Source organism: Argiope bruennichi, chromosome X2 (assembly GCF_947563725.1).
Source record: "Argiope bruennichi chromosome X2, qqArgBrue1.1, whole genome shotgun sequence".
Taxonomy (NCBI): Eukaryota; Metazoa; Arthropoda; class Arachnida; order Araneae; family Araneidae; genus Argiope; species Argiope bruennichi.
The window spans coordinates 46,472,822-46,497,537 of NC_079163.1; the positions used below are offsets into that span (position 1 = coordinate 46,472,822).

At 30.7% G+C, this 24,716-nt stretch overlaps 1 protein-coding gene across 1 annotated transcript in view; it reads left to right on the top strand.

Moving 5' to 3' along the window:
• Positions 1-24,716, top strand: part of LOC129960308 (lachesin-like) — a 229,173-nt gene that overhangs the window by 165,183 nt on the left and 39,274 nt on the right. Inside the window, exons 6-7 of the mRNA XM_056073646.1 lie at positions 1,714-2,001; positions 8,038-8,103. Coding sequence (XP_055929621.1) covers positions 1,714-2,001; positions 8,038-8,103 — 354 coding nt within the window. The remainder of the gene's footprint in view (positions 1-1,713; positions 2,002-8,037; positions 8,104-24,716) is intronic.

Consider the following 24,716-nt stretch of genomic DNA (forward strand, 5'->3'; position numbering starts at 1 on the left):
ACTTTTGGTGCACGTTGCTTACAAACAAGGTACATTATAATACATTTGTTTATTTCTTTGACGAGCCTTAATGTGTTGGTAGCTAAGTATTAGATTAACGATCGAAACAGCATGATTAAATTTGTATTTCATGTTCTAGATTTTCGTTAATGCCAGAATGGAATCGATTAAATCATATCTGATTCAAATACCTTTGAGCTGAATTATTTAGTTCCGTAGATTAACGTTCTTTTTTTGAAGTTACACTATGGATACTTTGAAGGGGACCACATGATTCTGCGCTTTTAGTCAGACGTTGAGGACACTTAATACTTCCCCGCCACATCATAATGCAAACATTTGATCCTCGACGGTAGATTCTGGTCTTAAATACATGATGATTTCTGATGGAAATTCTAGTATCAAATCAGTGGTCCTAGGAAACCGAGAACTTACCTTCTGTGGTCCCCAAATAAATTCGAGATTTATTGCCTTGAAACTTTAAAGGTTTTTTTAATTAACGCAACTTTTGAAATATCTCCTACCACGGTAGCTTTAGAGGTAGAAGCTAGCCTCTAGGATCAGAGAATTCTGGGTTCGAGGCTTGATTCCATGCAAAATTATGTATATAAGCCTGGATGGCATAAAACTGACGTTTGAACGTTGATGCTAACGTCTAAAATTCGTCTAACATCCACATATTAGTATGAAGTGAAGTTTGGAATAGAGGCGTATGTGTCATTCACTTATCATCAGCGCATGGAAACTTATTCCCACAATGAAGAACATTCCAAAAATCGTCTTGTGTAGCTTCACAAAGGGACATCAGTCTAACCAATCAAATCTTTGGAGTTTTTAATGGCAATTCAGAATGAGCACGGTGATTTTCAATTGTCGTAAGATGAATACGATATTTCCTTCAGCTTCCCCTTCCAACTTTCACATCAATACGAGAGTATCTGATCCACGATGCCAGGCTCGTATAAATAGCGATCTTAGATGGAATCCATGCATCTCATTAAATCTTGAGGCCAAACATGTTTCATCAAATGTTACTACCAGAAGTATTGAGGTCACTCTGTTTTCATCAAGAATAAGAGATATATAATTAATATTTCATCGTGTAATTTACAAATATGACACATTTATTTACAATATTCAAAGAATAATCTTTAAATTAAGGATGCCTTTTAAAGCATTCAGGTGCTTTTAACTATATCAAAGACTGCATACTTGGCCCAAACAGACTTTAGAATTACACGTCAGTAGGTACAAGGAAATAGTTAAAAATACAAAGTAATAATTTCATAAAAGATTCTATGCACAGGATTATAAAAAAAATACTTTTGTAAAATGTTATAACAAATGGTACATAAGTTGCCTTCGAAAAAGAGTGTGAAATAGAATGATGGTAAAAAGTAGATGCCCAAGATATATACATTTAGGCCTGAATTAAAGATGAACATCGTGATATTAATTTGCTGTCGGAAGATTAAAACAAAATTTGAGTCGTCGCCCTATTTTTCCATCTCCCAGTATACACCAGTACGAGATCCGTTTGAATAATTACAAATTTGAAGTACAATATATCTTTACATACAACATGTTTTTAAGATTAAACAAATGAATTGACCACGAATCTTAACTCTTTACTACCAAGCCTCGCTGACCTTCAACGATCTGTTCAAAAACCGATAAATAATCTCAAAATTTTCATTTTGTGTATATTTTTAGTTCCACCTGTTCTTTGGATTCCAAACCAACTGGTTGGCGCTGCACTTGGCCGAGATGTGACACTGGATTGCCATACTGAAGCATATCCCAGTTCTATCAATTACTGGGGTCGAAGACCTGGAGAAATGATAATATCCAACGACAAGATGCTGGTCACCATCAAAGAGAAGACCTACAAGACCCACATGAGGCTAACGATTAAAAACTTGCAACCAGAGGACTTGGGAAGTTACATGTGCTACTCGAAAAATTCTTTAGGCGCTACTGAAGGAGCCGTTAGACTTTACGGTAAGCATTCATATCCAATTTTAAAACAGTTGTTTTTATACAATTCACAAAATATCCCAACAGTTAAGCAATAAATGTTTTCCCTTCAACTTTCTGGTAAGAATATCTCAGGTCAATTGTGACTGAGGCTATATATTAAGCAGCCAAGTATTTTTCGTTATCGTACATGAAAATACTTTCAAAACATCTGAAATCGTCTTTTTCACTAAAAATCTGATTCTTTTGGAATTATTTTATTTTTTATTTTCCAAACTATAGCTTCGGAAATGATTATTTGAAAATAATCTGTTTTATTTCTGGCACTTTTTAAAATAAAAATATATATTGGAAGGTATCGATCTGATTGATTAAATTATTTTTCTCCGATTTCCATAGCATTTTTCGTTATTTACTTTTAATATATTCTCTAAAACGTGCATACAAATAAATGTATATTTTACTGTCTGGTTGAAATGACAACGCATTTGTGAATAAGTCCGCTAATTAAAAATGCGTAGAATATTTTCCTATGACATGAGTAGCATTCACAGTATTAAAACTTCATTAAAAGTATGGCTACTGTTTATTTAGTTTCAGAGTATAATGAAGAATATCGAGTACATATCTTGGAAATCCTAAATCCTCAGTCTAGTCCACAGTCCCTAAACTGAATAATAAATCCAAATCCGACTAAGGGATTTTGTTGAAAATTTGATGCTAATTCTGAAAGTCTCTATTGAGTGTAAAATCCACGCAACAATTTTCAGATCAGTGTGCTTTTCAGTTATTGGAGAAGGCCGCGGTGGCCTGGTGGTAAGATCTCGGCTTCGGAACCGGAGGGTTTCAGGTTCGTGACCCGATTCCACCGAAGAACCGTCGTGTAAGGGAGTCTGTTGCACGTTAAATCCGTCATGACCAAACGCCCTCAAGCTGGTGTGGAGAGGGGGTGCCAGCTCAGGTGTCGTCCTCGTCATCTGACCACGGTTCAAACTTACGAGGTCCGTCCCAAAATAGCTCTGTTGCTTCAAACGGGACGTTAATATAACCAAACTTTCAGTTATTGGAAACAAATCAAGTAATATTTATAATTTAAACAATGTGAAACGCTTATTATTTTCTTAATTTAATAAAAATATTTATATTAAAAGTCAAGATCTGTTCTTTTTATATTATACATACCTTTTATCATTTTTCTTAAATTATAGACGAAATAGCTATTACTTTTTGGTTGAAGTTAATTTCAGTCTATAATAAGATGCCTAAACTACAAAATTATAGGTTTTATCCTATTATATAAATGCCGTCATTTATAAGGTATACAAAACTTATTCAAAATTACTGTTATTTAAATTATCGATTTGAAATTTGATTATGTTATAAATATGGCACGTCAAAAGGCAATCGAATATCTAAATTTTCTACCGCAACAGGGAGAGAATGCTTCAAGCAAATAGGGAAAAACATATAAAATATGAATTTACAAGATATTTAATAAATATGAGGCTATTTTTATAAAATCTTAATGGTTTAAAGTCCAGGTGGACTCGTAAAAAAAATTAGATTTTCTGAAGTACTTATTTCCCATATTTTTTCACAGCATGTAAAAACTTAACGGTCGTTTACAAAAACATGAAGTGTAATTTTTGAAAGAACCTGGATTAAAACTTTCAACAAGAAAAAGAACTTACTTCTGAATTGCATAGTTTTTGTACCGATTACTTTAGATGCATGTGTAGGCTTTCGTAGCAAAGCAACTTATCAAAAAATAATCGCTTAAATAATTTTTATGGTGTGGTGACGTCAGAAATGCAAACCTCAGTTTCCAACTCAAAATGTCATTTATGAGTAGAACAAAATATAATGAAACATTGAAAAATCGTTGGGAAAATTCATACAGAAAATCATATTGCTAGAAAACTGGATTGATACTAAGCGACATGCTGTTCGCTTAGTATCAATAGAATGATAGAGGTTGAGTACCTTTTTGATCCTACTATTTAAATTCGAACTTCATGTTGATAATTCTCATAAAAAATGCATTCATTTTTATGTTTCCTTGAAATAATCCGAACAAACACCAGGATAAAATCCATTTCCCATATATATCAATATTTAAAAGACCAGGTACAATATTACATGACTAGATTATACGATTTTTGCAAAGCCGAAACCCATTATTCCCAAAATTACATCAGTCTAAGATTACATCATTATTACATCATCCTATTGTCTTGGTACCTTCAATCACATTCTTCCTTTGTCTTGGATTGATCATGAACGCAAGCATAGAACATCATCATTTCCCGTCTCCATTTCGTCCCCCCCCCCCTCTCCTTGCAGGCATCGCATCGAATTATGTACCATAGCTTCAAAGGATTCACAGAATGCCAGAATCCTATCTTCTGCTTACATTAGATACCAGCGCGAGTGGTCTTCCAAAAACTTTCTCATATATAAATGTACTCTCACTAATAAATGTACTTGTGTACTATTAATCGCATTTTATAAGCAGGAAAATAGTTTCGAAAAAATGCATTAGCGTGGGATCTTTGGCGATTCATTTCTGGAATTCGGATATAACGCAAGAACTAGATCGCTGATTGTCGATTTTAAACTTCTTTATTCAAACCGATTGAAACTATAATTAAACACGGAATACACATGAAGTCACAAAATCACTTACCAAATTTCATATATTTAAGTCGTTGCGCTTTAGAGTCATCGCATTTGCTTGCTTATGAATGTACAGACGGACAGACGATCAATTCCTACATGGATTTGTGGCGCAGCATGGGCAAAAATGGCTCTTGTGCCCTAAAACATCACAAAACAAAACAAAAACCTACATGGATTTGATTCCAAACTTGATTGTGTGTACACTTTTGATGTTAAATCTGTGTACCAAATATTATCCATCAACCTCTATCTGTATTGCAAGGCCGAGGTGGCCTGGTGGTAAGGTTTCGACTTCGGAACCGGAGGGTTTCAGGTTCGTGACCCGATTCCACCGAAGAACCGTCGTGTAAGGGGGTCTGTTGCACGTTAAATACGTCATGACCAAATGTCCTCCCGCTTGTGGGGTGTGGAGAGGGGGGTACCAGCTCAGGTGTTGTCCTCGTCATCTGACCACGGTTCAAAATTACGAGGTCCGTTGAAAATTTAAGAAACATCTACACATTTGATGCGAAGACCATATATCAAATTGCATCGCATTATCTAGAAGCGTTTTTAAGTTATCGTGCTCACAGACAAACAGGCTCCAAAAATATGTTCCTCGGTGTCGGGCAGATCTAAAATGAGGAGATTCATCAAAATCTCGAGTTCGAATGGTTTTGATTTGCAGTACTTTGATTGCAAAACCTCGTATACGAGAAAATAAAAAATAAAAAATTCCTCTACAACAATGTAACTAGGTACTAATGATACTCTATAAAAGTATAATGCAAAAAGTATTTGAAGAATAGCTTATCGGTTCTCATTGACCTAATGATAGAGTGTCTTCCAATATTGAGATTACGAGCTCGAATCTAGATGGCTCAGAACTTTAGCAGTTCTTATTTTTATTTATTTTTATATATTATTTCATCGGTAACAGTTTAAAATTTTTTTTATCTTTTCTATCTCAGGTAAAAACTTATTTACTCAATATGTTTATTTTTAATAAACAGAATAATATTAACAGTTTATAATAACAGAATAAATATAACAGTTTATTTTTAATAAACAGTCTTTAGAAATTTTAAAAATATATAAGAAATATTGTATTATTTACAGACAAGCACATCTGAATCATTAGGACTCTTGAGGAATTTCTGAAACAGTAAATCTCTAATACTCAGATATTGAGCACTAAAAAAAATGCAGTTTTTCCAATCTTCAGAGCAACACTATTTATAATAAGTAAATTTGTAATACTTCAAAAAAATCAATCCAAGTAAAGTATTAAATGTTGTTTTTAATGTTTAAGTTAATGCTGTTTTTTTTTTAATTTAATGAGTTAAATTAAACTGCAGAACGCTCAACTCAGTCCAACCCAATAAATTATAAGTCAAAGATAGGCAGGACGGAAAGGAGATTCACTCAACAGTACGAGGAGGACTTTGGAAGGGCATGTTCATTTATCTCAACATCTCCAAAGAGTTTTAAAATAATGCTATCTGATTGGAAGATGCAACACATTCGGCTCTTCAATTAACAGTTTTCAAGATGTTATGCGGGTAGTAAATACTAAATTTATTTTCTAAGTGTTGGGATTTAGAATCAATTTTACCCACTTATTCTCTACTTATTTTTAATTTACACTGATTTTTAACGTATGTTCTGAATCAGTAATTGTGAGCGGTAGGGATAAATTATAAAGTTGTCTAGTATCATATTTAAATTCCTTCTTCTAAATAGAAGTAAAAGCATCCAAAATTGCTTTGCCGTTATTCATCGCCACCCTGGAGGGTACACAAATAGGTGGGGGATATGACTCTTCCCATCGATAACGGGGCGTACTTCCTTAGGGGAGGGTTGTACCGTGGCCGGTGATGGCCCTTAGGACTCAACAACAGTTCCCGCCAGTGTTGCTGCTCCGGCAGTCCGGTCATTCAGTTTTATGGTTTAAATCCGTGTGCCTTCGTGGCAGGTCGGAGAGTCAGATGGCTGACTTGCCGTTATTCATCTTCTGCGTATTTTTGAAATTGAAGAAATGGGTCTAATCATGATCACTTGATACTTGTGAAGCGAGTTTCCAATTATTAGATTCCATTCTACTTTTTACTGGAGAAAAAAAGGAGATGAAATAGCATGGCGTAAGATAGACGACATGCACGGTGAAGCTTGGCATGTCTGTCATGCCACTTTGACTGCCCCCACTAAAAATTTATCATGCGGTGAAAGCTCTATTTAATCTGACCAATAAATCCGAAAAAAGTATAAACTGTTAACGCTTCATTTGCAGAATTTGGTATGATCAATCTGTAATATCTCTAAAGTTAATCAAAATATTTTTTCTTAAAGAATAATTATTAATAAATTTTAAAATTAATAAAAAAAACACTTTTTAATACATTTTTAGTATACTAAAAAGTGCTTTAAAAAATCCAAAAAATCTGGAAGTCAAACTAAAATTCATTAAGGCGGGAAATATCGATGAGTGTACTTTAAATAAATTGAAATTTTTAATCCCATTCTATTTATTTTTCATGAATTTTTTGGAATTTTCTTTATTTTGATATTTATTGTTAATTTCCTTGTCGTGCTGTATTCTTCGCTTAGTGTCACGCTTTTGTTTTAGACACCAAATGTTCATAAATTTTTCCCACCCTTTAGAAAGCTTAAAAAATCTTTAAAAGTAAAAAATAATCTTTAATATTTACAAATGTGTACTTAAAACTATTATGATATTATAAAATGAATTTTTTCTCTTCACTTGCATATCGCGCTATTTCATATGGAAATGAAATTTAGTTAAAATTAATTTATTAACTCTTTACACTCGGAAAAGTATTTCGATGAATAATTATTCACTTAATAAAAGGGCAATTTTATTGCTCATATATATGTTTTAAGATGAATTTCCCCGAAAAATTAATTTGTCTTTTTGCCATTATAGAGGCATTTTTAACACTCAAAATTGAAAAATAAATAAAGCGTCAAAATGATGCAGGATCTTGAATGATGCCTGATATGCGCCATTCAAGTGCAAAAAGTTAAGTTTTAATATTTAAAGTTTTTAGTTTTAAAATGTTTAAATAAGTTTTTTTTTAATTTTAAAATACTTGTCTTATCATTCAGAAAAACGCAACTACATATCCAGAATTCCAACATTTTATTTTTATAAAAGTGTAGATAAATTCTCTCTTTATAAAAGCGAAAGAAATAAAGTTAAATCGTGTAATTATCATAAACAATGCTATTTTAAACTCTGATCAAAAATAATTTACTTCAATTAATGTAAAACATAAAATTCTAAGCAAAACAATTTATTTAATCACAAAAACTAAAAATGCCTATATTTTATTTTAGCTGTTCTAAAAGTTCATCCGTTTTGTTTGTCACTTTTCGTTTCAGAAATCCAGCCTCCAACAAGCACTCCAACCAAGGATACGTCGGCTGTCAGGCGCCAAAGCTCCGAAGGTAAACTTTGATTCATTTTTTTATTTTTAGACCGTTCATCTAGTCCCAATAGTTTAAATTTACTATTTTTTAAACTTCCGTTGATTTTACTTTTGAAATCTGCAAAAACAATTCTCAGCAGAATTACTTTTGCAAACTAAAACATTCATGAAATGTTTTAGCTTTAAATAAATGCAAAAGAGGAATGTCTTGAAGCATTTCTTTCAAAGGCGAACTCATTTTCTTTACCTAACTAAACAATTTACTCTTTACTATCAAAGAAAATAATAAAATAATAATAAATTTTACCATTCTCCACTAATTACTTTAATATAGAAATACCATTTCTTTCTCTAATTATTACGAATGTGTGTTAATTCTCATTAGACTTCATTTAATTTTACATTCGATTCAAGTAAATTCTTCAGAATATTAAATAGTCATTTGCTTGTTGTTTACATGACATTTGAACTTTTCGTCCGATTTCTGCCTCAGTCTTTTATCGAAAGCATTCTATAACTTTTATTTCTTGAAAAGTGTTTACAGTAAATGTTAACAATGCTGCTCACATTTCCAATTATGGTTTTATTTGATAGGAACCCTATGAGAACTGAGAAAATGAAAACCGAATCATTATTTTTCTGAAAGTAAATTGAAGCTACTAAATTTAGAATGAGTCGTAAACAATTTATAACAAGACATAATAATAAAGCGAAAATATACTCCATCTTATTGTTTAATTTTTCATTTCTGTTTCTTATATGATTCTTAGATAAATGTTAGATTAAAGAAAACTGCAATGTTTTTAGAAAAAGTAACTTGTTTTTCCCTATTGTTTTTATCAGTCTCCACATCTAAGCATTTCACCTTACAAATAGCTTCATAATACAAAAAAAAAAAAATGTTGTTTTTCTTTCAGAATTTAATGGTTATAAATGTTATCGAATGTCGAAACTTGTGTTTAATCTTTTTCTAGCATTTTATTTATAGAACGATAAAATATTTATGTAAACAATTCCTTCGTAAACAGCAAAATTCCAAAACTCTGAATATCCCAGAACCATAAACACAATCTTAAGCATTGGGAACTAAAATAGTTCACTGATATAAAAAATAAAAGAAAATTTATTACAAAATATTCCATTTATCAAAATTCTAGTGAACAAAATTTGATGTAATTTAATAAAAAATTTACTTTTTTTTTTTTTACCTTCGACTAAATATCTTTGAGTAAAATGTTAGAAAAGGATTAAATACAATATGATCATTTAAATGATTAAATATCTAATTAGACATAAAAAGTGTAAAGTACAAGAGGGTAATCCAGTTTTGACACTTTTAATAACATACTTCGTCAGTACGATATTCTGAAACCAATCGCATGCCCTTATGGAATCAGAATAATAAAATTTTTATGAATTATGCCCTTTTATAAAGAGGGTTAGAACCGTTATAGAGATTATAAACGCATTGTAGTTGCATTCATTCTTTTCAGGAGGATTTCAGAGATATTTTATCGAATACATATTCATTAAAATATTCTGATCTATTCAGTCACAAAAATATCTTCAAGGTCAAAGTTTTTCAAATGAACTAGATGACGCTTTCTTCATTGAGGTTTAAATCCGGAAATGGAGAATGTAAATTTGACTATATATAACCTCCTATCTGAACCTTCAGCCCCCGCTGGTATGGTGTGGTGTGGTGTAGCGTGGCATGGAGAGGGGGGTGCCAGCTCAAGTGTCGTCCTCATCCTCTGACCTGAGGTACAAAATTATGCGATCCATCCCAAAATAGCCCTAGTGTCGCTTTAAAACGGGACGTTAATATAACTAAAATTAAAACTGAACTTTCGGCAGTCTTTACTTTTTAACCCACTTCTATAACACAATTTTATTTTCTATAATAACACGCTTTTACTTTCAATAATAATACACCATTAATAACGCAATCTTATACTAACATTCCACCTCCATGAAAAACAAGTTTTTAGCTAACATTTAATGGATCACAGCATGCTACTGTTATTCATCGAACTTTTCAATATACATATTTTGTAGCAATACGCATTTTGATCGCATTTATATTAACAGCTTCGAATTGCCACGAAATATTCACCTCAAAAAAATCTTTCAGAGTTGCTTATTCTTTTAAATTGGACATGAAATAGACGCAGAATCATTATAAAAAGAAGCTTCTTTGAAAGCTGCGATTCGAAAGAAGCAAATCTCTGGTAAATACAAATAAATACTTATATGTAACCAACAATACCTAGTGATTAATGTCATATGAGGTTCCATAAAAGTACGAACTAAGCAATTTTTCCGATTTGTTTGTTATGGTTTCTATGTTATTATGCACGTTCGGCGTGTGTTGTAGATTGTAATTAACCTTGAGTAATTTCCGTATTTTCTCTGCTAAGTATGTATGCCTCTGTTATAAATGATGTACATTTTCGACAATAGAAAATTTGTTATTGGGTTACTTTAAGGTACATATTTGACTTCGGTATGTCAGATTACAATCTCACTACTCTACTAGAAAGTTCAATTTAGATATAAATCTCTGAAAGTAAAAAAAAAGAAAAGAAAAGAAAAGAAATGCAGCAATACTGCTTAAGACGCATCTCAAATATCTTGAACGAAATATTTCTTACTTTGCTACGATCAAATAATCGTAAATAATTAACTCATGCTCGTTTGTACAAATTATTGTATGTTCGATTTAGTATTGCCTTTTTAATTTTAATATCAGTATACATCTATAAATGCAAGATATTTAGAAAGTAAGGAATTGTTTAAATAGTCCGCAATAAATCCGCTGGAGAGGTCTCCCCAAAACTTTCTAGCATTCTCTGTAATAAACTTGTCATTATGGCAATGGCGTACAAAAGTTACGAAATATTTTTGGCGTGAATTTGGCATGTTACTGAATCTATCGTGTCAAACTTGGAGAGATATTTAGTGATCAATTCCTGGTGTGCGTTAATAGTATCCAAAAGTCAAATTTGTGTTTTAGACACGTTTATCTCAACTGATTGAAACAAAAATTTGACACTAAACTGCACTTGTAGTCAAAAAAATCCCATACTAAATTTGATATAAATTTGCGTTTCCCATACTAAATTTGCATTTTTGAATTATAGCGTTTTCATATTTCTGAAAATGAAGACTGATAGATAGTCAACACTTAGTTGGATCTGGCTCAGAATTAGATAGGTTTCTACACTATAGATGTTAAATCTGTGAACCGAAATGTATCTATCTAGCTCTCTTCCCTTTGTAATTATCGTGTTAAATTATATTCGAATAGCCAGATAGGTGGACTTCCACTTAACAGAATTTGTTCAAAATTTGATAGAAATTGCAAATTTGGTGTAAATACCGTATACCAAATTTCAACCATCTAGCTCAAAATGTTTTTGAGTTATCTTTGTTTCAAACTGACAGACGGACATTTTCCAAAATATGTTTTTCGAACTCAGGGTGGTTTAAAACGTGGAGATTTGTTAATATCTCGATTTCGAATTTTTTTAACGATTATTATACTTTCTTTATACTATATACACGAGAAAATAATTTTAGAAAACCGAATTATAAGAACGTTTAAAATGTATCTACCTATAACGTTGAGGATTTTTTTAATTTTTCTGTATTTCTACAAACAGTAAGTACGATTTTCATTCTATTATCTTTCGTTTCAATGTCCAGGACATTTCCATTGAAAGTCATTACTTCGAATATCTGACATACCGAAATGAATTTCTTTATACAGACTGGATTATGAATGGGGTTTTCAACACTATAATATTATAATATAAAGCCCTTAAATCAATGTATAACAATGTAGCCCACGAAAGAACATGGCATAATTCAGGCGCGATTTCTTAGTTACTCGATGTAAAACAATAATATTCAACATAAGGAGATAAATTATTTTGCATAAAAGTTACTGATTTAAATATTAATCGTGAGAAAATTCGCATTTCAAAGCTATTTCAAAAAATTTGCTGAATATTTCTACGATAAAAAGAAATTTAAGTTTGAAAGGAAAAAAAAACAATTTCTTTCCCGGCTGCTTTTTTTATTTATTAATTAAAGGATTTCCCTTAAGTACTAAACAAAAACAAAAACAAATAATAATGGCAAGAAAAACGTGAATATATGAATATGTATAACAATTTATCTTGCCTCAGACTAATAACTTCAACACAAGCTATAATCAACTTTATGACTAATAAGTTTATTTTTGTGGCAGTTGGTCATATTAGTTGCACTGAAATTTTCATTAGAATTGGTAATTTTAAGAAGTAAAATAACTTTATTCTTCCTTGCGTTTAAAACTGAAACTGTCTTTATTGCATTTATAATAAATAATAAGCAACTCATTGCTAAAATATCTTTTTAATTTAATTCTGTTTAAATAAGTTTCCTAACAGAGTGTTCGAAATGCCTTGAGGTTGATTGTGGTTCTTTAAATATTGATTCTAGGTATATATGTTAAATTCAATTACCTGAAAAAAATGCAGAATTTTAGAATAACTATAAAAATTTGTATATGATTTTATTTTTTAAAAGTCATACAAATAATTATATAATCATATGCGTAAGTAAATTCTAAATATACAAAATCTTTATTTAAATAAAATATTTCCTAGATGCTAATTAGGTCCTATGCAAATTTTCGATATTGTATAAAAAATATGGCAAAGATATAAAAATACAAAAATACTTACTTGGATCACTTATAAATACTACTCAAAGACACACGGCAGAAATATCTGTCCACGGCAGAAATATCTATAAAAGAAAAATCTACAATCTTATTCAATTATAATAAATTTTTAAGGAAAACGCTTTTATCGCAGCATTAAAATGGGAAAATATTTTTATCAACAATCAAAATATCGAAACGAAAATTTTAAAAGCTGTGACGCAAAAAGAAATACGATACGTAATTAAATTACAGTCACATTTCTAATGCATTTTATTTTTTATTAAATTCTTACATTTCTTCTTATTATTATTCTTATTATTATTATATTTATTGGAAATTTTAAAAAAAGCCGTAAAATATTTAAGCTTTACCCAAGAATCGAACACAAGCAGGGTAATGCTGTGATGCCGTATGCAAATCACTATATCTTTCTTTCGGTTTTCTTTCTTTCGGCGGTTTTTTTTAAGTTTGCATTCATATTCCATACAGACACTAAAAATTTCGTCGAGAAGTAAATCGATTTCTATTTATTAATTTTCTAGATTTCTGAAAATAAATATTCTAATGTATAGATAATCTATATATTTAAAATTCTATCAGAATAATGACTATCCTAATTCGCATTAATACTACTCCTAGACTAAAAATAATTTTTTTAGTTCCTATCTTTTTTTTTTAAGCATTCATATTTCTTACTTAATTTCTATTGAAAATATGGATGTCAAAGCAAAACCGTACAAGCAGATTTTGATTGTAATGCTTCAAACAACTTTGAATTGTAATCCCATTTATTTTAATTTTCAATAAGTATCTAAGATATTCTTTTGATAATTACATTGCCTCAATTGTTTTATCTTGATATTGCTTGATCTCTGACTAAAAAAAGTATTTGCTGCTTTTTAATCTACTTATAAAATAATATTTAATGCCTTTTTATTTTCATTATTTTCTAGTTTTTAGTCTTTGATATAGTCCATAAAGCATGGTTACACGAATATCATAGAATTTACAGATTAATATTTCCAAATGGATTTTTAAATGGTGCAGACTCGGTAAAATTTGTTTAGCTAATTTAATATATTAATCAATAATTACGAAATTGAAAATTAATAAAATATCCCATTTTTATTGGTAATCAATAACTGTACAAAATTTCAGAAATCTGGTACAAGAGCAAATGAGGGAAAAATTGATTATAAAATTCCAACCTTGCAAATACGAAGTTAAACACAAGCGAATAGTAAATACTTCTTCAAGAGTGAAAATATTCTCCAAAACAAGCATATTTCAAGGTTCACGTATCGACCACAAAAGAGCAAAATAATTATGTAAAGAAATAATAAAGCTACTAGTAGTAAACTTTTCAGTTATCATACTTTGCTTAAAAGTTAAAGCTTGTTCAAAATGTTCCAGGCATGATAATGTAGAAATGCATTCAACTGTAAATATTAATCAAGATTTTTTTGTATGGTTGTTAAATATTTATAGAAATTATTGCGTAGCACATAGATTAAAAGCAATTATTAATTATATCGATAACATTTGTGCGTTGTGTTATTTAGTGTTGTGTTCAAGGTGGGTATATTTTATTTTGTGGTTTGATTCGTAACAAATTTGAAAAAATACAAGTTGATTTAGAAGTCCCGAGTAAATTTGAAACCAATGATACTCAAATGATAGAAAAAAAAAGAAGTCCTATACGTCCGATGTACGTTTTCTGAAACCTGTATTTGTTGATGGCTTAGAATCAACATTTTTTATTCAATTTTATCTACCATTTGATTCTGCAATGGTCTGAGCAAAGAATGAGTAGAATAAGACATTGGTTGGAATTACTCCCAGGAAGTGCTCAGTAGATAATCCTTCATTTAGAACTTAAGATATCAAATGAGAATTAAAAATGTCTTGAGCATTGAAAAACCTTTCTGATGCTATGAGAGCAAATGAATGACTAAAGTGCTCCTTGCTGATTGGAAAATTTTAATTTTTAATTTGGCAGCTGTGTTCTTGAACAGAAAGCCTCACGTTGAACAATTCTAAGCCGTTACTCTGCCCTTTATCTTATGTTACGTAACACATCGGTCTGATAGTAGTAGAACCATCTGGTGGTTAAAATATAAAGAGTGCTAAATATCAATTCTGGTTTCGTCGCAAGAAATTCTTCGATTTCAGTACTATCTCTTGTGGCAAATATAATTTTCCTGTCGTCATTCATTTGCGAATGGTGGATTTTTAAAATTCCTCAACTTCTAAATGAACTTGCATATCTCTGAGACATTTTTGATGCAATAATCAAATCAATCAATAATCAATATTAGTATATAGGAAACTCTTCACTTACTAGAATTTTTGCACACGGAAAGCGTATACAAATATTAATTTAATATTTCTTAAAACACTACACTGGTTTTTTCCAGATTACGCAATTTATTATACGTATTTTATTAATTCAGCGTATATTACTAGAGTAAATATTGGCGGAATTTAAAGCGACGTCAAGGTATATATGAAACCCTATATTGGCCGACACTTTTAATGATTCCTATTTAAATTCTTAAAACCACTTTATTCTCTGCGTCTTGAAACCTTACAAGCGGCTTTTTTGCGTGAATGATAATTAATTCTTAAACACATTTTGAAGAAAATATTTTGCACAATAATTAATTGCGTAAGAAGCTTTTTTAATCATTTCATTTTTAACTAAAGTTATGTTTTTTCCGATAATTCAATCTCTCTAGTTATAGATCATTAATTTTCCTTTTAAAAAAAAAGTAAATTAACTCCCCCCCCCCTTCTTCTATTTTCGAATACAGATGATAGTTTCGTGACAGAAAGTGCAAGATTCCATCATGTTGCTAATGATCATATTAAATGTGAAAAGTAATTAGTTTTATCATTGGCATCATTCAATTTATAATAACTGATTTTTTAAAAAAATTAGAAATCTCTTTATCGGATTTTCATTTAATGATGCACCAAATGAATTACGATCTGGCTAGAAACTTGACGGACCAAACTATGTTGTTAAAGAATAAAGAAATAACGAAATATTTTTCCATTTAAGGCAGAAAATGCGTATTTTAAAAAGGAGTTTTATCTTTCACGAAAAATAATAATTCTCATATCAGGTCTTGTAAAATTTAGCATAATCCGATTTCTTTCTTTGTTTGCTCATACCTGTTATGTGTCAATCCGTTTCACATCTTATAAAAATTCTTCTAAGCCGAAAATAATAGTTCCTTTTCACTTAATAGGTCAAATAATTAGAAATAACATATTTTAAGGAAGAGTTGTTTCAATAATGTTTCTTATACTAGTTCTTTGGTTGACACCAATAAGTATAATTTGGTAGCATATGTAGAACAGCATTTGGTTTTTGCATCCGTAGAATTTGGTAAACTTTGATCCTGAAATATTTATGATTCTTTCATATCAGTTTCACACGTACTAGTAGAAATTGCAAGGATTTAGTTGGGAAATTTTGAAGCATCCACCATGCAGCCCGGATTTGGCACTCTCGTATTTTCATCTGTTTGGACCCATAATGTTCCTCGACAGTCAGAAGTTAGACGACAGCCTCAAAGGTGACAACGGCGCTCTATGAGGCCTGGATTTTTGAATTGATGCTGCACTGGAGAAAATGTTCTTATGAATGTCACTTCTTTCAAAAAGTAATAAATAATTAGCACTTTCAATTCCGTTTCATACTGTCATTCATTGCGTTTTTTTATTATTGCGCTCAAAATTGTGTGCGTTGTATATTGAAACCTCCTCATAGTAAAAAAAATATATAAATATTTTTTTAACAAGTTAGGATATGCAGTGATTTTTTCAATAATCCTTCGCCTAATAATTTTTGGGCCGGCGTCCTGGCATAGGGGAGGGCGTCTTCCCCGTGATCTGAGCATCTTGAGTTCGAGTCCCGCTTCGGACATGGTTGTTCTTCATCTGTTCTATCTGTGAGATGTGTGAATGCCCCCCCCCCTGTAAAAAGGGGCTTGCAAGCGAATGTGATGCGTGAGTAGCTAAAACGGACTCTTGGCCCTAATTGGCGCTACCAAAAACAAGAGACGCAACCTCGGCTTAAAATCGCTGACTTCGCCATCGAGCTTGTCCAGGGCTAGTGCCATTAGAAACAACAACATTATTTTTGGGGATAATTTAATCAGATATAGATCCAACCTGTGAAAACCCTGATCCTGAAAATTTTATTTGTTCATTTATGCTAGTCGGGAATTGATGCTTTTCACATCCTATCATGATTTCTCTTAGAACAAAATAATAAAGAAATAACAGGGTTTTTCCCCTTTATTTTCACCTCATGTTAGTTAAATAGGAAATCTTACAATAACAAAATAAGCATTAGATATGATTTTGGCGTAAACTCTGATGAAGTTTCGATCCAAAGAACTTTTCTGTTCAATTATATGTCAGAACTCGACTGTTTCCTAGCCTCTTCTGGTTAATGCATGAAACCAATCATGAATATGAAAGTACGATGATTCAAACATAAAAAAGCAGTAAAATAAAACATTTTATTATTCTAGTTTAATAATTACTCTAAAGTGCCCACGTAAGAAAAGTGTAGTCTCACTACTGATAGAATTTTTAAATATATAATTTTGCAGGTGCGTAGCCAAAAAAGAGACTTCGAAATTTTAACTTCGATTTATTTCACCATGGGTGCCATAATTTGTACAGGGAAGAAGCGATAAGAGATGCTTCAGTCTACATCAGGACATAAGAGCAAAGTAACAGAAATTTTTCCCTTCCGTGATTTTGTTATGAGATTCTGATAGGGATTTCTTTACCACGTGTCGGCTTAGACAAGGGAATCATAGGGGTCTTTTTTTAAAGTTATGCAAGTGTTAAGGATTTTTATCCCTTTGTTTCTGGAGTGGGAACGACGGCATTAGCAATTTTATTAAGCACGTGTTAGAAGTAATTAAAAAAATTGGGAATTAGATCGGGAAATAAGAGAACATTTTGGGAATGAAAATAACACCGGCTAAATTAAGATAAAAACTAAGAAATTAATTAGAATTTAAACTAAGAGATATCATAACATATAATATGTATGCGATTCGTAAAAGAATGGGAATTTCATTATTTTTACTACGAATTAAGAAAAACAGCTCACCGATGCATTTATCATAAATCTCTATTTCTCAACCTGCCCGCATCATGTAAATCAAGGATGGAACAAATTAAATCTTCTTAATTCAAAAAAATTAAATCCTGCAGAATTTAATAAGTTAAATACATTAGAAACCAAGAATTGATATAATTTTGAAAATTTACCAACTAAATACTCCATTGCTGGAAAAGATCGCTTCTTAATTTGATTTTTCATATGAAATGGATTCAAAAGCGGAGTATAAGCTCTTATGATGATATGATCATATGCTGTATCTTCGAATGTAATTCAATAAACATAAGGGGAGGCGTTGCTTTCACGCCTTAATTAATAAAGACCATACAAAACGCCTCTGTATCGTTAGACAGAAGATCCCTTTTATATTTATTTATTTTTTATGAATCTGAAGTGCAAGTATTTCCGTTAAAAAGCAGAATTTAAAAATTTAAATCACAAACAATCTGAATAAGAAAAATGAACTTGATTTTATCATAGTTTTATGATTTTTGTGGCTTTATTTATTTTTTCTAATGTGATGCTATTAAATGGGGAAGAGCCAAATAATTTAAATTGTGCACATTTTTTCTTTACAAAATAAATAACAAGTGAAAACCAATATTTGTCTCTCTTTTTGAAGAAGTGTTATGATAGGAGGTTACGGAGTCCTTCATCCGAGTGCTTCCATTTCGTGCAAGGATCTCGGTTGAAACTGCCACAATACCTGGCTGCTGTGAATAAAATGAGCATGCAAGAACAAAAAAGAAGCCGCATTTCGATTTTTGCATGAAAATTAAAATTTTATATTTAGAAATGATAAAATGCAAAAAGTCTATATGGCGAACTCCTCCAAATGATTCTAACGTGAGTATGGGTGTAAAATTTTTTCATTTTCTACACATTTTGAAATATGCTAATACGAAGTCAAGTTTAAAAGTGCGCGCCCTTTGTTTTAAAAAAAATACGTAAAGAAGGCTAACTGTTGAAGAAGAGTGCGTCATTTCTTTATATAGTCTTCTGTTTTTATGATATACTTAATCCCGCTATTCACAAGCTTGCGCATTCTCTGGGAAAAGAAAGTCTTGATGACCAACCACTGTTACACTGCATCTTGCGCCTTCTGTTCCATTACAAACAACATCCACATAAGGCATCTTGGAGAAATCCGAAGAAGTGGATGGAGTGAGATCTGAGGTGTATATAATGTGTTCCCAGTCTTCAAACATAAAAGGTTGTTGGCTATGGGGGTGTTTAGGTGTGTCAAGTTATGTGTAGTCCTGCGTTATCGCGTAACAACAGCCCTTTCTGTTTCAACTTTGGAGTTTGGTGACGATTTCTGGATCCATTGTCTTGCATGATTTATAGAATTCCAATTAATATCGACACTTGCAATATTTTCTGACCTAAAAAAATGGATGAGTGCTTACTGTTGTTTCTTGATTCTTACTGCTGGCAGGGCAGCTTATATATATCTTCCAACAGAACAAAGAGCAATGGTGTTAACACAATTATACGTTGTACACTTCACTAAAATATTGCAACTCTACGCATGAATAGTAGCCAAAATTCTCATTAAAATTGTTTTTCTGTCTTAATTACCGGTAGTTTGACTAACCTACCTATAATCTTTTACTACGTATTCAGTATTTTTTTTTGTTATGAATTGGAACGAACATATTAAATTGAACTATTTGATGCTTACTCTACGCTACTATATGCATAGCTGAAATTAAAAAATTCTTGCAAAATATCATTTATTTGCAAATATTTTTCGATTTTCGGTTTTAAAAAAATACTTAGATAAGTCTATAGTAGCTTCGTAATTTGTTTCTATTTAAGAATAATTTTGATTTCGGAAAAAATCATTTTTGTGTTTTATTAGCTCACAAAGAACGTTAAAGAGCAATACACTTTCATCCAAAATTGCATTATTTTGATAATGATAGATACTGTTATTTTTCCTGAGAAAATCGATTCGTTACAGAAAAAAATGGGAAGTTAAAATTATTGGAAAGCAAATTTTAATATTACTGAAAGTTATTGATTGATCTTTGGGACCATCATTATTTACTTTAATAAGGTTGCCAGTTATCAAATTAGAAGTGTAAAATGATTGACTTGGTTTATTCGAGTTCTGTTATTAATAAAAGTTAAATCTTTTCTGTTTGCGTTAATGTTAACTTTTAATATGACTCTTCGTTCGCTAGAGATTTCAAAGTAAATGTTATACTCCAAGAAACAACGGGAAAATATCTCTTCACTTGTCACATAGTTTCTTTTGATATATCGAATTCTGCTTATTTTAAGAAGTCATGCGTTATTTTATATCTGAAGCAGTACCGAGCATAGAATTTTTCCCATTTTCATACTTTTTTCATGAAAGGAAATATGGACCTTGGTTTTTCTTTAATTTATTACGAACTTAAATTCAACAAGTGCGTAGTTTTAATCAATCTCTTGAGTGTTAACTCTCTTCAACTTATACACTACGCATTTTTTTAAATTACACGATCTGATTTTTTAAATTGTGCTGCGACAATTACGTGAGCCACACAAAAGATAAGCGCACGCACATAACCAACAATACCATCTTGTGGCATGAACAGCGACTAGGCTAAGACAAGAGACAATAAACACGTAGGAAACTAGCGAGATCAAAATTTTGTTAATGATTAAGTGATAATCTAAATTTTTAACCTCTTTTAAGTGTGTATTATTTGAATTCAAATGTTAATGTAATTAATTCAATGAGTTTTAAAAGCTATCTAGAGTCAGTAGCTGATATCTCAAATTGGGCAAGTAAGAAACCAGCCAACAGAGCAAATATTTCGGGAGCATAAACTATTTCAATAAGTTATTTTTATATGACATGGGCAATTTTATAGACAACTTTCAAAATCCAAGTACTACCTCGACTGAACGATATTATTTCAGTTTTTTTCTCTCGAAAATATATCAGAAATTTTATATCAGCATTTGAAGTAATCAATAAAAAATGAAATATTTATTTATTTGATATAAATTTAAATGTATCTAAAAAAGGCGTTTTTATAAATGTAGTGGATTTTGGTGCTTTTAAGTGTCTGGTAAACAGAGAAGCTAAACTGCATTAAGTACAAAATTTACTTAAATTATATTAAAATATATATATGAATAAAACATAAATAATAAACAAATATATAAATGAATAAAACATCATTGAATAAAGTATAAAAGTAACTCCTTATGCGTAATAATACTCCGCCAGACTTTCCCGAAATACTTCATTTAAAGGAAACAAAAGTTTATAAATGTTTCGGTTATTATTTCCTTTATTTAGCAAACTTTAAGGTAATAAATATTAAGTATAAAAATCCTTAACATTATTTAAAGTATCAGTTAGTGCAGTGATGGGCAAACTGTAGCTCTTAGTTTCCTTAGATTTCTTAGTAAAAGCCTGCGTAAGAGTACCCTAATTAAGTGAATAACAATATACCTACCTATATAATTTTTTAAAAAACGTGGCTCTCAAAATACATTTCAGTCGTTCAACTGTTGATAATTAGCTCTATTGACTAATGAGTTTTCCAGCCACTGACTTAGAGGAAACTTGATCCTCCAAATCAACACCAGTTCCATCGATAAAGGAATGTTTCAGAAAATAGGCATCTGACTTTAATTTTTCAGTTGCTCCAAAAGCTTTTAATTTAAACCAGTTTTATAAATATTTTCTAAAATTACCCAACATTTTAGATTCTTTTAAATAACAAGCCTCGGAAATACCATTAATCTATTTTCTATTTGCACTTAAGTATACAAATAAAAACATGGATTTCCAATTCGTATTTAGTTTTGTTTCATTGCTAAAAACATCATGCGGAAAGAAAAAAAACATTAATCTTTCTTAGAGCAAAGTTACTGTATTGACGATTAAAATGAAAACTTGAATAAAGGTAAGTATTACTAGTGACCTATTTGAAACATTTGTATGTATTGCAATAACCACTAAATACTTTTCTCGTATGTCTCCGCTTATTTTCAATCCATTTGGCTAAACTTTTATACCTGTCCATTTCTCATTAAGCAGATTCAGTTAAAAGACAAAATGTTAGGCGTTGCAATTGTAAAATGTGAAAGTTATGCAAGAATAAATATGTAGATGGCTTTTTATGCGAATACAGTTTACGCATTTTTAAAGAGAACATTCTTCCAAATTGAATGATGTTTTTACCTAAAATTTGACTTTATGGATTACGAGTAATAACAAGGGTCCGGATACTTTTTTGACAGACTGTACAATATTGTGCAACAGGCTGTGCTACCTGAATCGTGTGCCCTTGTTTCAAAATAACGAAATTAGTCCCAAAATTGCTTTCGTCCTCCTTCAAAAATGGGTCGGTTATATAACTAAATTGGAATTTTTGTAAGTATAACGTACAGAAAGATTGTCCTGTTGTATCAAAGCAGCATCTGATATGAAAAATTTCCCTAATAGTTAATGTTTCCGAGTTACCCATATTTTCTCCACGCAGATGCTTCTTCCAGGTTATATTTTAAGTGCACTAAAAAAAACATTCCAGTTTAATATTTAATTAAAAATTTAAGAGCATTTTGATATAAAAAGACAAATTAAGAAGGCTTGGAATAAATTTTTGTTCGTCAGTTAGATCCTTCAGGGATGGCAGATTGTTTGTTTTATCATGGAACTATACTAAAAATTTCACGCCTTGGTATTTCAATGAAACTGGATAAATCGTTATTACAATCAAAGTATGTCTAATTTGATGAAGTTGATTTCTGTGTTCCCTATTTTGCTTGCTAGTTATAGATTGTTTGTTTCATCATGGAACTATATTAAATTTGACGCCTTGGTATTTCAATGAAACTGAAGAGATCGTTATTACAATCAAAGTATGTCTAATTTGATGAAGCTGACTTCTGTGTTCCCGCTTTTGCTTGCTAGTTATAAACCACTAAAACATATATTAAAGGTAATTTTTTTCAAAAATTTGGGTTCCTATTCAAGAAGCGGCATAGAAGGATCTCAATCAGTATCAGGTTATAGAGTCCCCCCCTCAAAGATGACGAATTATATAGGGTATGCAATTATCAATTTTTGAATGAAAATTGGTATCGGTATTGTTACAATTAATTGTATTTCATTTTCATTTTGCGTGAAATCTTAAGCCAGGGAAGTAAATTTTTTCGGTCACCATGATGTTGTTTCATTTAGTTGGAATTCTTTCTCTTGTAGGCTTATACTAGTTTCGTATTTTTTCCCTAACACTTCAAATGTTGTCTGTAAAAGCACTGCGTTTTAATAAATATAAAAATGTAATGTATCGAGCTCTGATATCATAACCATAAATCAGTCCTTTCTTATTTCGCTCGGGTCAATTTCCTTTAGTCTTCTTCTCAGTCCAATTAAATAGTTCTTTGCTCCTGATTCAGTAATTTATTCCGCGACGGTTGCAGTTGATTGATACTGTTGCATTTAGCTGAAGGATAAATTTTTCTTTCACTCATATAGGACTGCATCAGGTGTGTTTGTTTGCTTTTTCCGGATCCCTTGAAATTTATTTTGAGTGCAAAAATGTCGTATATCGCTAAATATTAAGAAATATATTCAAATGCCATCGCCAGTGTAAGTTAGGCGTTTCATATTGTGTTCAGATCAGTTACTTCATCAATTAGTATTTTATCATTTTTATAACACAGATTAATTATTTAACAGTTAACGTGACTACAATCGGAATGATTTTTTTAAACGTTCGAAAATAGTTATTTTTTAAGATTTGCATAAAAAAGGTTGAAAAAGCATCTGTGAAACCAAAATATGTCAATTAAGTGGCAAAAGAATTTTTAAAAATTTGAAAAAGGGGCTTTTTCGGCTAAAAAATATGAAGCAAAAATTTTCTAGTTTTTTGGTTTATCAAATGATTTACTTAAATTTTTTCAGATAGCTTTAAAAATATATTATCTAGTTTCTGAACTAAAAAAAACTGTATTTTTATCCATACTTTAAATATTGGGGTTCGACTGATAAATAACACGAAATTTTCATTTTTTTCACATTATGAAGCATTAAAACAAATTTAAAACATTTCTAAATTAATAGATTATTTATTCTCTAGTTCAGGAACTGCAGAACTTATTGAGAAATTAGCATACTAAATTTGAATAAAAAATATACATTAGACCTTACTTTATAAGATTTTTCGTATTAAAATCAACGATCAGAATTTGAGAAAATAACATCTATAGATGTAAAATAACATTAAAACGATGTAAATGCAGCTATAAAAATCAATGTAACTTCCCAAAATACAGATTTAGAAACAAAATTTTAATGTTTTTATAAAGAAACTTGTCCAAGTGTTAAGAATATTAAATTTTTAAAATGTAATCATTTCACAAAAAATTGATTTTTCAACATAGTCGCTTACCTTTAAGCTAGAATATTGCTAATACATTTATTCTAGTTTAGAACGAATTCTTGATATTGATCTCAAACAAAATATCATTATAAAATATCAACAAAATCGCTGGTATGATACTTTATGATAATTGTGGTATTAAAATCTTCAATTCTGGATCATAGAACTCATTCTTGAAATTATCAGTATTATCATAAAAGAGCATTCTTCCATCTAGTATTATCATTTCATCTTGGTGTGCGAGTGAAATCACGTTTCTGTTTAAAAATCATTTAAAGAAAGCTCTTTGACACTTAATTAATCAGAGGAGTATAATTAACATGAATTTTAATCTGAGAAAGTATCTCATAAAATTCCAAGCGTCTATA